At 51.7% G+C, this 16,155-nt stretch overlaps 1 protein-coding gene across 1 annotated transcript in view; it reads left to right on the forward strand.

Annotated features, from left to right (window-relative positions):
- Positions 1–14,444: 14,444 nt before the first annotated feature.
- The window catches only part of Lcp2 (lymphocyte cytosolic protein 2), a 43,031-nt gene continuing 41,320 nt past the window's right edge, over positions 14,445–16,155 (forward strand). The window contains exon 1 of the mRNA XM_027938686.3: positions 14,445–14,767. Within this exon, the coding sequence (XP_027794487.2) occupies positions 14,690–14,767 (78 nt within the window). The 5' untranslated portion in view covers positions 14,445–14,689. The remainder of the gene's footprint in view (positions 14,768–16,155) is intronic.

The raw sequence follows: 16,155 nt of genomic DNA on the forward strand, positions 1-16,155 counted from the left end.
TCACCTCCATGCCTTCTCAATAGGTCCATGATGACATTCCTTGAATCACTCATGGTTTTACTCTACTGATGTCTACACTGGCCATCCTTGGCATAAACCAGGCTTATTGAGGTTTCTTTGGGACTTTTCCTGGGTGAGTACAAGAGCCACTGCCTGACTCATCATCCACTGTCCCAGTGAAATAGGTTCAGTGACACTAAAGGCAGACACAACAGAAGGAAATGTCACCAAATGACAACACACCCTTTGCCCAACGGCTAGGCGCCAAATGTAAACTTTCTTTGTAAAATAGAAGTGAACTGAGGATGTATCAAAGTTCTAAAAGTTCATATCCTTGATCTAGCAAGGTGACATCTTGCAACTAACTATCTTAAAGAAAGAATCATGGTTGTGTGCAGCTGTTTAGCTGAGAGAATCCTCATTTCTAAGTTATAATAATGAAATTTGAAACAACCTAAATATCCAACCATAGGGAATTATTGAAATAAATCCTAGTACCTGCATACCACAAGACGCTCAGCAGCCGTTTCAAAAGCTGCCCTGGGATGACATTCAATCACAGGGAAGGCTGCTCACAATATGCTGAGTATATGAAAATAACAATAAAAAGTACTCCAAAAAGGTGTTAAATTAAATAAGCAGGACGCCATTAGCCCGAGGCTGCCTCTGTGTGTTGAGTTCCTATGTAATGAACTTCACACCAGCATAGTATACGGAACCTAATTTAGGAGTATTTTTTTTTTTTTGTACCAAATAGGCAGGTTCCAGCCAATCGCAAACAGTGATGCTTCAGCCAATCATAGACAGCCAACTCATCACACCAGCCGTAGCTGCACCCAATGAGGTAGTTTCCCTGCTCCACATTTGGCTTATAAAAGCCCGCAGTTTAAGATGCTGGGCACTTAGGGCGTCTTCCGAATGCTGCCGATTCTTGAATTGTACTTTTTGGAAAGAAATTCTATTATTTGTCTGAAGTTTTTTTCTTCTTTCTTTTAATAAAGGCTGTTAAGAACTGTATGAAGAGTGTTAATCTCATTTTGGGGGGGCGGGTACCAAGGATTGAGCTCAGGGGCACTCAACCACTGAGCCACATCCCCATCACTATTTTATGTATTTTAGTTATAGACAGGGTCTGAGTTGCTTAGCACCTCGTTTTTTTGCTGAGGCTGGCTTTGAACTCACCATCCTCCTGCCTTAGCCTCCCAAGCCAAGCTGCTGGGATTACAGGTGTGTGCCACTGCACCTGACCTATTAATCTCATTTTAACAGCAAGTTTTTTTTTAAAAAAAAATATGCTAACAGTTTGAGTGTCATTCTTTTTGTCATCTGCATTTCCTTCATTTTTTTTCATGATTGTGTTGTGCTTTTCTAGATAGAAAAATCATAACTTTGTTCAAACAAAATGAAATAGGATCACAGCTTGAAGAATTTGGGGTGGAGGATGTTTGAAGCCGTGCTCGTACAGCCACCTCCGGAGTCTCCCACATCTCTGCCTTCTGGTTCAGAGGTCCAAACGTTTTCCCAAGTTCACTAGCTGGGGAGCCTCTGTGACAGTGACAGGTCTGACTGCCTTCTCTCCAGTGGTGTTCAGAGTCTTTCTGGAAGTGAAGACATCCTCCTGCCAGGCTGCGTGATGCCTGGTGACCTCATAGGAAGCCCGTTTTCCTGGCTGCCGTTGAGCAATCGGAGGGTGTTCTCAACACACATGCTCAGTCTCTCAACCCTTGCTGAGTTTGCAGGGCTCCCAGTCAAGCTTTTTAGGAGAAATGAAAGAAGAAGTTGAAGAGCCACCCAATCTGGAAGGATTGCCATGCTGTGGGAAGTCAAAAGGGGAAATGTGCACATATTCTGCTTTCCTAGGGTGCCAGTTAGGAGGGCTGCAGCAACCTCATGGTTGGGCACCTTGGGGCTTCAAGTGACCCAACTGTGGGGTCCAACACCCTGTTAGCCATGGCGATGCCATGTTGGCCTGCCCTTCAGAAGACCGTATGCAGTGGCAGTGGTTGTGCTGTATGAGATGGAGTAAGAGGAAGCACTCAAGAGGGACCTCTCACCCACATCTAGGGGTTCAAGGAAGTTATCCAGACAGCGAAACTCAACATTAATAGGGGAGAGACTAGGGGAAGGGTTCTGTGCATTCCCACAGAAGGGGTGCAGTAATGCGGGAAGATACCTTCTTTCAATCTGCCATCCATGGCTCGTGAATCAGTGATTCTGAAGTCACTTCCCAGATCAGTGGGTCTGGGGGCTCTGGGTCTCTCATGGAGTCTCAGAGCTGATGAGGTGGCCAGATAGGAGCTGGGAAGAGCCTGGAGGGATCTGTGAACCCAGGGGATGGGGAAAAGAGAGAGGCCATCCAGCAGCAATGGAAGAGCAGAGGGTAGGAGACAGGGACAGCTTGGGAATGCGTCCAGGTAGCTGTGGCGGCGGCTGCTGTCTCTGCTGAGTGTTCTCGAGGCCTCCTCAGCCTTTGGTGTCAGTCAGCAAGAGAAAAACTTTAGGGGATCAACCAGACACAGAAGGGAAAGGGGACAAGGACTGACTAGGGAGAGATGTTGTATACTAGTTAATAAAGGGGGGCTGGCCCAGGCATGGTGGTGCACACCTGTAATCCCAGCAGCTTGGGAGGCTGAGGCAGGAGGATTGAGAGTTCAAAGCCAGCCTCAGCAATGGCAAGGTGCCAAGCAACTCAGTGAGACCCTGTCTCTAAATAAAATACAAAATTGGGCTTGGGATGTGACCCATGGTTGAGTGTCCCTGAGTTCAATAGCTGGTACCAAAAAAAAAAAAAAAAAAGGTGGGGGTGCTGGGATGAGGAGCACGTAGGCCCCTCCAAGGTGGTTCAAGATCTGCACAGCCCCGTGATTCTCCTAGAGGGAAGCCATGCTCCTCCCAGCCCTCTGACCTAGACACCCACCTCTGGGTGGAGCGTTCCGTCCTGCTGTATCTGCACCCATCAGCATAGAGTTATCTGCCCCAACCGGCCAATCAAGAAGCCCTGCCACCAGCAGTGACCCATCAAGTGGAATGTCAGTCAGTTCTTAGGGGGCAGGGCCTTGTCTACCTGGTACCTGCTGAATAAAGGAAAACATGGTGGATGAAGGGGTGATGATCATCTGTGGAGGAAGGAAACCAGCTTAGAATTAGACCTGGACAGACCCTGAGACTGGGCCCAACTTCACTGCTCACCCCCGGAGTAACCTTGGAGCCGGTGTCCTGATTCACAGAATGGAAAATGCCGGTTGTGGATTTGCAAGGCGTCTAACGTAAAATAAGTGTTCTAAAAGGGAGCTGTTTATTATAGTATTAGAACGTGGAGGAGAATTTTGCTGGGTTACCAGATGTGGGATGGAGTGGAAATCCAAAATAGGTAACATTGGTCTTGACCTCTGTTGGTCAGGAAGGGGAGAAAGGATGGAATGACCAGATCTAAGGACATCTATGTTGCCACATGGCGGGGAAGAAAGCCCAAGACTATGGTTTGAATGTGTCCCCCCAAATCTCATCTATGAGAAATATGATCCCCAAAGTTGAAGGTCAGTGGCATTTGGAGTTGGGAGCTTCGTGAGGTGATTGGATCATGAGATCTCTGCCTCATGGCGGGGTTAGTCCATTCGTGGATGATGGATTGGTGAGTAATGGCAGGAGTGGGTTTGTTACCAAAGCCGCGGTCTCTCGTCAGTTTGCTCTGTCTCACCATGATGCCTTCAGCCCTTCCCTGATGCAGGGCCCTGCTCTGAGATTTCCTGGCATCCAGAACCGTGGGCTAGATAAACCTGCACTTTACATGTTACCCAGCCTCGGAGATTTTTTAATTTTTAATAGCAACAGGAAACAGCCTAAGAGACCTGACTTCCTGGATTTTTCTGCTCTTGAGGCAGATTTATTGAGGTTCTTAGGAGCAATCCCTGGGAAGGGTCCAGAGCAGATGGCATGGCCCACCAGCATTGCTCAGAGGCACCATGTTTGAGAGGAAGGTTGCTGAGCTGAGTCTGGCTCCTCAACCCACTTCCCCCACCACCCGCTGGCCATGAGGCGGCGTCTCCATCTTACTGCACAGGCTGTGGGGGAGTGACCAGCTGGCCATCTTGGCTGGCTTCCTGTTCCTGTCCTTCCATGTGTTGTGGTCACTTGTCCAGATGTAGCAGTTGGTCCAGGGTTCTGGAAAAATGGAAAGTTAAACAGAACAGCTGATGGTGGAGGATACGGAGAAGAGTCAAGACACAGCTGGTTCAAGGGAGATGTGACAACTGGACAGAAAGAAACGTGCTCATGGGGACCTGGAGACCATGGAGGAGCATCCGGGAGATGGTGAGGAGCACAGAGGCTGCAGGTCAGGCCTGGGAGGCCTGGCTTTCAGCAAGTGCTCTGCTCCCGACAGCTGTGCAGCTCCAGGCCAGTGGCTTTCCCTTGCTGGGCTTCAGTTTCTCATCTAGGGTCTGCTTGTCTGCCTTGGGGCATGCCATTCATCCACTGATTCATTAAATCAAAAATATCTCTGGAGTAAGAGGATGCTGCTGTAGATGCTGGGGATTCAGCAATGAACAAAGAGCACAGAAATCATATTGTCGTGTGGGTCCTTGCACTCAGTCAACAAAAGCACGAAGCACGATCTACAAGGGACAAGGAGAAAATCCAGCAGGGCAGGGGGCGGGGCCTTTTCTGAAAGGGTGACTTCTAGGTGGAGACCCCAGGAAGCCAGTGAGCCAGGAGGACATTGGGCAGAGTGTTCCCGGCACAGGTGATGCCTGGTGCGAGGGTTGCTCAGGAGGTGAGCCCTGCTCCACTGTGCTCCTCTCAGACTCTCCAGCTGCCCACTAGCTTCAGCCCCTCCAGCCAGGCCTCCCAGCCTCCCGGCCTCCACTCCTGACCATGGCTGGTCAAGGTGACTCTAAGTTCTTAGTCAGACTCCGTCATTTCCCTGCTGGAAAACTACCTGTGCCCCTGTGCCACACTCAGTACCCAGGACTGAGTCCCCTCCGTGATCTCCCACCAAGCACCCGCCCCCCCTGTGGCCTCCCAGCAAGCCCCTCGCCCTCCCTCGTCCCACATCCGCTCCTTCCCGGTCACACTAGCTTCCCTGCTGTTGCTGGGACAGGCCAGGCATGCCCCCATCCTGGGCCTCTGCTCCCTTACCCCAGGTACCCACCAGCCTGGCCCCCGACTTCATTCAGATGCCACCCCTCAAGGGGACATCCTTGATGGGCCTGCCAAAGCCAGGCGCTGTCACCCTCCATCTCCTCAACCCACTACCTTTCTTCGTAACATTTACTGTCACTTCCCGTCATTTTTAATGTAACTATAAAGGATCAAATGTTGCCTGTGAGCTGGACACTGGACAACGCAGGATTCATTCCTCTTCCCCCCAAACTCCTGGAGGGTGGTTTTATTATTAATCCCATTGCAGAAATCAATAACCGGAGACAGAGAGAAGTTAGGAGTCTGCTTATGGTCCTCCAGCTGGGGCCTCTACCATGGCTGCAGCATTCCGGCCAGCACTGGTCAGTAGGGCTCAGCCACGATGGACATGCTCTGCATCTAGAGTGTCCAAAAGGGCAGCCGCTGGGCACATGCGACTGCTGAGCACAGGAGGAACTTGGAGAAGGAGAACGTGTCCCAACCTGCCCTCCTCCCCCGGCTTGCTGGGGAACATGGATGAATGAAGGGGGGTGGGACACCCTGGGGAGGATTGAAAATATAACCCAATTTTGAGGAGTGGGGACAGCCAGGAGCACGGTGTCCAAACAGAATGCTAAAAGATGCCCAAGGGCTATTACTTGGAGCTAATTCCCTTTAAGGGTCCTTGCCACACTGTAATGACAAGCCACCTCCAGGCACGGCACGTCTGGGTCGGTGTGCTTGGTGTGTGAAGAACCCAGGCCCTGGGACCAGTGTATGGGCGAGCCAGGCAGCGCTGTGTGGACACTGCCCGCAGTCCCACTGTGTGGAGGTTTCTGGTGAAACTGGGCGGTATGCAGAAACTACCAGTGCCGGGAAAGGGAAGGCGGGTGGAGGGAACAGGCGCAGCTGGCCTGAGAAACAGATCGGTAGCCAGGGAGGAGACAGCAGGCCAGCCAGCCCAGGCCCCCGGATCTGGTGGGAAACCTTCCTGGGCAGGTCAGTTCTGAACAGCACTCGCAGCTGAATTGGGCTTGCGCTGGGTCTTTAGTAGAACAGCGGGCAGCAGCCTCCACCATCAAGCTGCGTGCAGTTGTGCGTGTGTGACGGGCTCCCACTGGGGAATTTGGCCTTGGCCAGGACTTGCCCACCTTAGTTCACCCCATACGCCTTGCGGGGATGCTGGGATAATGACGTCAGCGCTGTTCTAAGACTCAGTGTCCCCAGTGGGAGTCACGGTGGGTCCCTTGGTACCTCTGATTATGTTGTGGGGTCCCTGTTGGTGCTTTCCAAATCCTTCCAGCTTAAAACATAAGTCTGTGTCATTTGGGGATTTTATCAGAAGTGGCTTGCTCCTCCTACAGCCAGCAATGTGGTGGGTTTGGTTTCTACGGTTTTGCTTTTTATTTTTTGAGTTGTTGTGTTAGTTTCCTGTTGCTGCTGTAACAATTTTCACATTTGGGTGACTTTAAACAACGTCAATGCATTGCCATACAGAGGAGGTGAAGTCTGACTCAGGTCCCCGCAGGGCTGCCGTCAAGGGAGGCACTCCTGTCTGAAGGTTCTGGGACAGAGTCCCTTGCCTGGCCTTGTGCCGCCTCTCGAGGCTGCCCACATGTGTTCTCTCTTCTCCCGTCTTCCCTCTTCTACTTTTAAGGGTTTTCGGGATTACACTGGGCCACCTGGATATTCCAAGATAATGTCCCTAAGTCCAGCTGGTTAGCAGCTGAATTCCTCTGTGCTGGGTAACCTGATAGACTTCACAGATTCCGGGACTTGGACATGGACATCTTTCCTCTACCTACCACAATTGACCACACTTCCCTCTTCAAATGCGTTTTTAAATGCAGTCTAACTTTCTAGCTTTTCTTAAGCCATGGTCTGGCAACAGAGGACCCCGTTCCTGCCCTAACGGACCTCCATCACAATACGGAGACAGCAGGCTTGAACTGAGCACTCTCTGTTGGCCCCAGTCCCCACCCTGCCTTATCATCCCCTTGACACCAGGGCCCAGAGCAGGATGCCATGACCATTGTCTTACAGCGGGTTGCTCCTCCCCCAGGCCTGCTTCCCTCGCTTGAGTGTCCCCTTGGCCTTCGCAACCTTGAGCCTGCGGTTTTTCTTCTGAATTATTAGGAAAGCCTAATCTACCACTTTTGCCATCTGTCTGCATCTGAACTATTACAGGGTAGCGTCTGCAGTTGATCCGCACCCACAGGCTGATACAGGGAGAGGGAGTTCAAGGTTATGTGCCTCGAGGCTGCCCAGCGATGGGAAGCTGCTCTGGGCTGGCCTCTGGGGAGGAATGAATAAGTCAGATGTGTTGACAGAAGTGAACAGTGCCAGCAGGGACTCCCGGCTACAGTCTGCCCTTCCAAGTTCATGTCACCAAATCTTCAAAACAAGTCAATGAGGTCGACACTCTTATTTAGATTTCCCCATCCCCTGGTGGAAACTGTGGCACAGAGAAAGTAAGCAAGCTGCCCAAGGCCACACAGCTGGGGTGTAACCGAGTTGTGCCTGAGAAGTGTTATTCTGACTCCTAAGCCTGCGGCTTGGCTCCTGAGCATCTGTCTTCAGAAGGAGAAAACTTGACTATGGTGTTAGACTTTTGAGGGAACGGACCATTCTGTCAAATCTCCACAAGGAGCTTGAGTCCTGCTGGGATCCCAGGTTCACACTGGGAGGCCAAGAACAAAGCTCTCCATCTGAGAGTGCTGGCTGACATGGAGTTCTGACCTTGAAGTTGCCTCCCTGAGACTTCTTAAATCACAAGGCTGTCTGTCAGGGAGCAGAGGGCCCAAAACTACTGTAGATGACAAGGAATGGCATTGAGGGACAGAAAGAGGGAAGCTGGTTTGTGAGAATCTGGCAGTGTGTGTGTGTGTGGGGGGGGGTGTGTATGTGTGTGTTACTAGAGGAAGCTGGTATTTTGTTGGCTGGCCATGTGAGAGCTGAGAACCTGCATAATCTCCTTGATTGAAAGATAAAGCGGACGTCCAGGGCAGCAAGGGCAGGCTGCTCAGGGGCTCAGCTCTGGGCTCCAGGAGCACAGGATTGCCACATGCTGGGACATGTCCCTGCCTGATTTGCAGTTGGAGTTTCTGCCTGTGGCGAATAGGATTCTGATTTCTTGCTAAATGCAAACGGGGTCATCATTTGCCAGAATAAGAAAGGGATAGGGAATTCAGCTTCACCCAGGCAGATGAGACTGCAGGGAAACAGATCAAGCCAGCAACATGAGGAGGAGAGGATTCTGAGATGAGAGGGGGCCTTACCTTTGCACAGGTGGCCCCAGACTATAGCAGTCTCCTCATTTTCCAATTCTTCCACCTGGAAAAGCACCTCGGTGATACTGGGACATGTTGACCACTCCCTGAAACCTTTTCAGAATAAATCCTCCCTCGTGACCAGATTGTGTCTCTTTTGTTCTTTTCTGTCCCTGAAGAGAGGCGGACAGAAAACTAAGCAGCTGCTGAGAGGACCATAGCTTCCACTGTAAGAAACTTCTAGAAATTGTCGGGAGAAAAGAAGTGGACTTGAAACCTCTCTACGATACATCATATGCAATTTGGGTGTTTAGCACAAGCAAATTAATCTATCAACCAAAGCCCAAGAGGGATTTTAAGTATTACTAGCTCCTTTTGAGCCCGAGGAGACCTTAAGAGGGGCTCCAGGGCGAGGCCCATTGGGGCTTTGCTTGATGAGAACCTGAGCCCAGGGCCTCCCCAGCTCCCACTGGACGGCTGGCTTCGATACTCCAGGAACCTCTTTTACTACTCTTCAGATGGTTGGACAGAATGAAGAGCAAGGGTCTGTGTGTTCAGGGAGTTAGGGTGTTTTGGCTGCAAGCTTAAAACGCAGCCCTGTCCAACCTGAGCACAGGCACCATACTAGAAGGACACAGGGGTGGTCACATGTCCACCAGGACGTTTCCAGAAGTGGGCTGGGGACACACAGGGGCCAGGCGGTAGCATTTCCAGGGCGTCAGTGATTCAGGCCTGTTCACGCCTCAGAGGGGAATGAACGAAGCCTGGCTGTCCTTCTCCTCCTCCAGTTTCTTGGCTCCGCCACCGTCCCACCTTCCATCTCCAACACAGCCGAGCCCAGCCTTAATGGGTGTCTCTCCTTACAGAGCACCACTGCGGGACTCGGAACCCACACCACAAGCCCAGTCTGGACTCCCTAGGCCTGTTTCCTCTTCATTGGAGAAAAAAGTATGCAAACTCAGGGTCCTCGTTTTAGGAGAACTCAGAGGCAAAACACCTTGTCTTTCGTAGCCTAGTAAACACGGTTGGCAAGACTGATAATGACACTCACCTAGTAAGGTATCCACCCTTAGAAACCACAGCTTTCAGGGCAGAGTCTTAGTACTGGACAAACCTGGTTGCAGGGCCTATAGACTATCTCTGCTCACCTGTAGGCCTTGGATAAGCCTTTCCTTTTTAATCTATAAAATGAGTATGTCTGACTTGATAGCCTTTCCACAAAGAGCAGATATGACAGAGTAACATGATGTAATATGTGTAAGGTCTGAGCATTTCTTCTCTCTGGATTCTTGAGTCCTCATGGAATAGTTGCTAGAAAATTATGTGCTTTCTGGATTCTTCCGCTTCTGCCCAGACCTACCCCAAGCCTCTGATTCTTGTTATTCTTGGTGATTGCAAATGTGCCCTTGGTCTCGGGTGCATGTATTCACATCCCGGGCCCCAGCTCTTCCTTGTAGAGAAGTAGTCACGTTAGGCCACATTTGCCTTTGTCTGCTCCAGGTTTTTTCTCATACCCACCCCCCTCCCTCCAGCTCTGTCCTGCCCCAGCTTGCTGAGGAAGAAGCCCAGGGGGTTTCCTCCATGAATCTGAGAAGGCTGCCTTCCCCTCTTCTCCTCTGCCCACACCCTTTAACCAACACTTGGGAGTTTCTCTTTGCAGCAGACGTATCTGGGTTCAGGCTGCCAAAGTGAAAAACAGGGCAGATAAGAAGGGGAGGTTAGACAGGAAGCCCAAATATGTACTTCCTCCCCCTCACCTTTGAACTTCGGAGGCACTTCAGCTCAAACAGCAAAGCAGGAGAAACAGAGGAGGATGAAAAAAAAAAAAAAAGATCTTTTTTAAAGAATGAAATTGTCAGCTCTGAGGAAGTGGAAAATTTTGCTTCCTGTGGTTGCCTGGCCAACGTGGCTAGCTCATGCTTTCCCCCTGCATTATCCCAGGACGGGGGAGGTGAGCCACTGTCCAGGCTGTGGCAGGAGCAGGCCGTGGGCCACTGTGAAGGCAGAGCAAGGCCTGGTCTGGAGAAGGCCTGGTGGGGGTCTCCTCCCAGCCCAGGGCCTGCAGAGCACTGGTGAGCTCTGGGGCTTCCCATTGCCCAGCACCTCAGCGGAGGCAGCTCCAGGGCTCTGTGCCCTCCTGCAGGGCTGCCTGTGTCTCAGGACTCTATGCTGCCCTCACTCCACTGGGCCCTGTCATGCCGCTAGAGCCCCTTGCCATCTGGAATGACCCCAGGCACGGATGCTATTTCTGCTGCCTGCCTCTAAGAATGGAGGGGAGACTGTCCCTTCCCTGTGGGGATTGAGAGCTGCAGTCTCCAGTGGTTCAACAGGCAAACCTACGCAAACCCTCCGGAAAGTTCCAAAATGAGCCTAAGCTCAGCCTCTGAAGATAAATCCAAGCCACGTGAAGTTGGAGGAGGTGAAGGGAGAGGAAGGTGGGAGGAAACCCTCTGACTGACTGCAGCACCCCAAGTCCTCACCCTCTGCGGGCCACAGCTCCCATCTTTGCCCTGGTTGAGGCCCTGGTCACATCAGATCAAACGAGCACTTCCGCCCACCTGCCTGCTAACTCCTTAACTTCCTGACCCAAGAAGCTCAGCACGTTATCCTCTGTGGAGTCCCTACTTTTCCTTCTACTGGACACCAAGCAAAACTGCTCAGACCCCTCCCCACCTGAACACACAAGGGCTGCAAGTCCCAGGTCTCTCTCTCTTTTAATGAGCTGTCCCTTTTCTCACCTCTGACATGAGCTGGAGAAAGGAGGTCAGCTCACCGATTCTGCTGTGGGTCTGGGAGACAGGGAGACAGAGGGGAGAAGGAGGCTCCTCCAATCTGGGTTGTACTCCGCTGTCCCTGCATCCAATTTCTGACCCTAGGTCTGATGAGCTGACGTGCCCTTCCCTGAGGGTGTTGCTTCTTGTCCACAGCCACCCCTGGATGCCCGTGAGAGACCCCATCCTGTGATCCTGCCCTGGGTACTAGTGCGGTGCTGTTCTCAGGGTGCCCAGAGACCACCACCCCTTCTCAACCTCGAGGTACATAGTCAACCTTCCACACCCGCGGGTTCTGTACCGACTGCCGATGGGAAATAGTTTTGAACATTGCATCTGTATGACTGGGACACTCTTTTATTCTCGCCTTTATTCCCTAAACAATCAGGTATAACAACTCCTTGTGTAGTTGTTACTATTGTAAGTCCTGCAGAGATGATTTCGATATATAAGAGAATATTACACACCGACACTGTGACACTGTGACATTTTATATAAGGGACTCGGGCGTCGAGGGATTTCAATATACACAGAGGGTTCTGCGACCCATTTGCTGCAGATCCGAGGGACGGTGCAGATTGCCAAGACTGGGAAGGACTTCGTGGTCCTTTTGACCTGCTCCCTCGTGAGTTCTGGGTTTTTCCACCTGGCGAAGGGAGACTGTGGGATGGGATGGCAGAGAGTATCCTAGCTCGAGTTGCTTACTGTTTTAAGGCACTGTGCCCTCCCTGGTCCCCACCCCTACTCTGCCTCATGCTCGAAGACAACAGACCTATGCTCTAAACCGAACTGAGGTGGCATTTTCACAGCGTTGTCACTGTGTAGGACTGTTCTCAGGACTGTCCATTTTCCAGGTGAGGAAACTGAGGCTGGCTCCCATGAGTTGCCTGCACAGGGCCTTACTGACCCTCCTGGTTTCCCTGGGGGCTAAGTGGCCCTGTCCTTCTGGGGCCAGGAGATGTGAAACTTGTGAGTATTGGGCAACCTGCCCACCAGAGACTGGGGAAGAGGAAAGGCCTGACGCAACCAGCTTCCCCTACGTCACCTGCTATGGAGGCCTGGCTGCTCTGTGTGGGGAGCGGGCACAGACACCCGCCCGCCTCCTGCACACGAAGTGCAGTAGACATTTCTGAGCTTGTTCACATCCACAGGAGGTTGACGGCCTCACTTGCTCTTCCTGGGAGACACTGTGACTGCCTCGTGGATAGAGGGGGTCTGCACAGGCTCAGGCGAGAAACCTGGGTTGAACCCCGACTCCACTTTGGGCAACTCACGTGACTTCTCAGAGTCTTGAGGGGACAAATGGCAAGGGCCCAGGGGCTGAGACTGAGACACATTTTGGGTGAGACCTGGTTGCACAGCCTGCTGGCGGGAAGCAGGAAGTAGGCCCCTCGCCTCCCTCTCTGAGCCTGTCTTCTCTGTGGTGAAGCAGGAGTAAAAGCAGTGCCCACAGGGGACACGGTCAGAGGGACGTTCCTAGCTCACTGCCTGGCACGGGCTTAGGGCTCTGCCTAAGTGTGGTCGCCATCATCATCATTGTCATCCAGGGTTCTGAGCCGTTGGGGGACCCCTTCTCACTGAGCTCCAGGGATTGTTCATCTCAGCCACTTTTTATTGGATACTTCTTCCAGAGGAGCCTAATATTTAATGACAGCTTCATTCCAACTGCTGCTTTTCCATAGTTTTTTTTCTTCTCCTGAGTTGGGATAAACATCATTTAAAAATTATTATTGCTTCAACTTCTGAGATGGTCTGCAATGTTGCTTTCCACGGGTGCTGTGTTTTGAGAGAGGACTGACTGACTGAGGTCCAGGATTCCCTCTGTCGGCTCCATCCTCCAAGGTCTTCCTCAAATCCCAGTTCATGTGGTGACGCTGTCTTTGATTATTCTACTTGAACATGACTTCTCTTGTTCCCTCCGTCTTCAAATGCCTGCTGTGCCAGTGATTGGGAAGATGAAGTGAGGTCCCTCACCAGGGCGAGCTCTTAGGTTGTAGAGAGCTCTTAGAGACCACACCCTGTGGAGAGCCTGGATTGATGTCCCGGTGCCCTCAGAAGTGAGGCTAACAGCTGCTCACCATTTTGGAACCACTTTCCAAGTGCTGAGACTGAGACTGAACGCACATCTCCCTGAATTCCACAACCCTGTAGTGAGACAGGCACATGGCAGCAATAACGGGGTCCCCGAGATGACATGGAAGATGGAAACCATGGGTGGCCAAATCTGATTTTGAAAGGCCTTCAGAAGGCAGGCATCACCGTGGGCACTGACAGAGGACCACTCAGTAGAAGCAGAGAGGCTGACCCCTTCCTCTGACACTGTGACAGATGGTGCATGTGTGTGCGCACACGTGTGCGTGTGGGCTTACACATGCGTGGAGCTTTGGATGAAGAAGTGAACTTGTATTTAGAGGCCACCATGTTGCATGGACATTTTGCTTTTAGACACAGGACTCCCCCATGCCAACGAGCTGCTCAGTCTATGAGAAGTACACAGAATCCCAGACGGAGGAAGAAAGCAGCAGATTCCCATCTCCTACCTCAGGGGATGTGCTCCTTGGCTAGAATATGTGGTAGGATCAGTAGAACACAGGAGCCAACAGTCAGCACATAAGGTGGAAACCCAGTGAATAGAAAATATAGCACCGTCAAATAGAAATTGTTAAATTTTTTCTTTCTGATTTTTCCCTTTAAGTATATCCAGTGAAATGCATCTCAACGTTGCACATAGAATCCCGGTTTTCTTTCTTCACAGCTGTGGAAACTGAGAGGCCTAGATTTTCAGTCCTTGCCTAAGACTGTTCAGCCCAGAAGCCTTCACACCAGGCAGTGAGCCCTGCTCTCCCCACCGCGGGGCCCGTGCAACCCTGGGTGCCCAACTCGCCATTCACCCAAGACCCCCTCATCCTGAAAGAAGTGAAGAGGCCGCTGAAGATCTTTGGATGGAAATGGAGGGTTAGGAGGGGAGGAGGCTGTGAGGCACTAAGAGGCCATCTTCTTCCCCCCAGCTCAGTAATGTAGGAATTGTCTCTATTTTAGGTCAACTGTCAAAGTAGATCTGTATCTGTAAAGCCCTAGCTAGGCAGGAGAGTGGTCCAGGGCTTTGGGGGCCAAGAGTAGAAGGCAAAATACTGGGACTGACCCTGCAGCCTAGGTCTCCATCACTGCCCTCCCACTGGGCCAGGTGACTGGGGCCAGTGGGGAATTACCAAGCCTGTCTCCTCTCTCTGCATTCGAGCCCCCGGAGCCCAGCTTCCTTGTTTACTTATTTAGAAGCCAGCAGAGGAAGTGGTAAAGGAAGCTGGCTGAGTCGTTTTCTGAGAAGAGACCATATTTGCTTGCAGAGGAAGCCGTTGCTTTCTGGGATCTGGCGACGGCAGAAACGGCCCCTGCTCCAACGAGGGGTGCTCCCGAGGGTGGCTGGGAATTGGAAGAGCCAAGGACACCTCAACTTGTGGATTTAGGGGTTCTCTCGGTCCATGGGTGCTGCACCTCAGCCCAGCTAGTGAGCTTCCTGCCAGGACAACAGCTATGGCACTCAGGAATGTGCCCTTCCGCTCAGAGGTCCTGGCCTGGGACTCGGACAGCCTTGCGGACTATTTCAAGAAGGTGAGCCCTGCTGTTTTGTAGGTGGTCGGGCTGCTAGTGCCCTCTGTGAGCTGGTGGAGGCTTGGAGATGGACCCGGGCAGAACCCGGGAGGAGTCTAAGACAGCAAGGCACTCACCTCAGGCAACCTTGTTGGCCAAGTGGGTGCTGTGGAGAGCACTGTGTTTCCCTGGCAATGGGTTCTGGAGGGAAAGATGCTCTGGAGAGGGAGCTTTCGAATCCCTACTGTGTGCTGGGATCTGAATTGGGTGCTTTATATAGCCACTGTCCCATTGCACATGCCCCATTGTCTTGTGAGGTCAATACTGTCAGCCTGTTGGCTGAGCTACAGAACCAGCCCTGGGAGGTTAAATGGCCCAAAGCCCCAGGGACCACATGTGTCGGAGGCAGGAGTCGAGCGGTGCCACTTTGGTTTCCAAGTTCTTGCTCTGAGATGCGGAAAACTGCTATGACGGCTAATGAGGTCAAGTCTGCTTACTAGACAGGGCAAACAAAGTCCTGAGGTAGGGGAGGCACGGGCAGAGGAGGAGGGACGGATGGAGGGCCACGGGGAATCATGTTACTTACGGTGTTTGGGCATTCATTGCTCATGGCCCTGAAAGAGAAGTCCTCAAGCTCTATCATCAGCCAGAGTCTCACTGGAGTTTCACGAGTCTCCAGAGACAAGCAGAAAACTGCTAAGAGTGGCAGGAATAGGGGAGGGAAATTGAGCCCCCGGAGGCGTAGGGCTCAGCGAGGCAGAGGCAGAAGCTAAGCTTCTGGCAGAGCGGTGACCAGTGTTGTTCTCTGACCTTCCAAACTTGGAAGGCATGTTCAAGGCATGATCATCTTGATGGGGACCACATTGCTGCTTGGGCAGACCTCAAGTCATGTGACTCGGTTAGAGACCCTCTAACCCTGTCTATGGGGCAAAATGTCTTATGACAGGTCTTTGAGCTTCTGACACCCCCTTCCATGCAGGCTGGCATCAAATTCAGTTGATCTTCCACACAACGATACAGATGCGATGATAAAGCTAAGACCATAGAACTCATCTAATTCAACTTCTTATTTCTCCTGGGCAAACTGAGATCCAAGGGGCTGGAATAGACTCCCTGGGACACGTGGTCAAACCTGGGATGGATTCAGTGCGATGGTGTTTACAGTCACAACTGTTCTTCCCCAACCTATAGGAGAAAGTGCTAGCGTACTGAGCTGGGTGTGGCATGGGGGGCCTCAGCCCGCAGATCCTGTTATTGCCACTTTTTTGTGCATTTTATTTCTGTTACTTTCCCCCATAAGTTATCATAAACCTAGCTTTCAGCATTGTAGGCACAAAGATCACTGGCGGCTGACTTCCGAATAGCATTTCCAAGTGCTTTTCTCAAGGTAGACCACAGGTCAGGACAAA

This window comes from Marmota flaviventris, chromosome 5 (assembly GCF_047511675.1).
Source record: "Marmota flaviventris isolate mMarFla1 chromosome 5, mMarFla1.hap1, whole genome shotgun sequence".
In the NCBI taxonomy this organism is placed as follows: domain Eukaryota; kingdom Metazoa; phylum Chordata; class Mammalia; order Rodentia; family Sciuridae; genus Marmota; species Marmota flaviventris.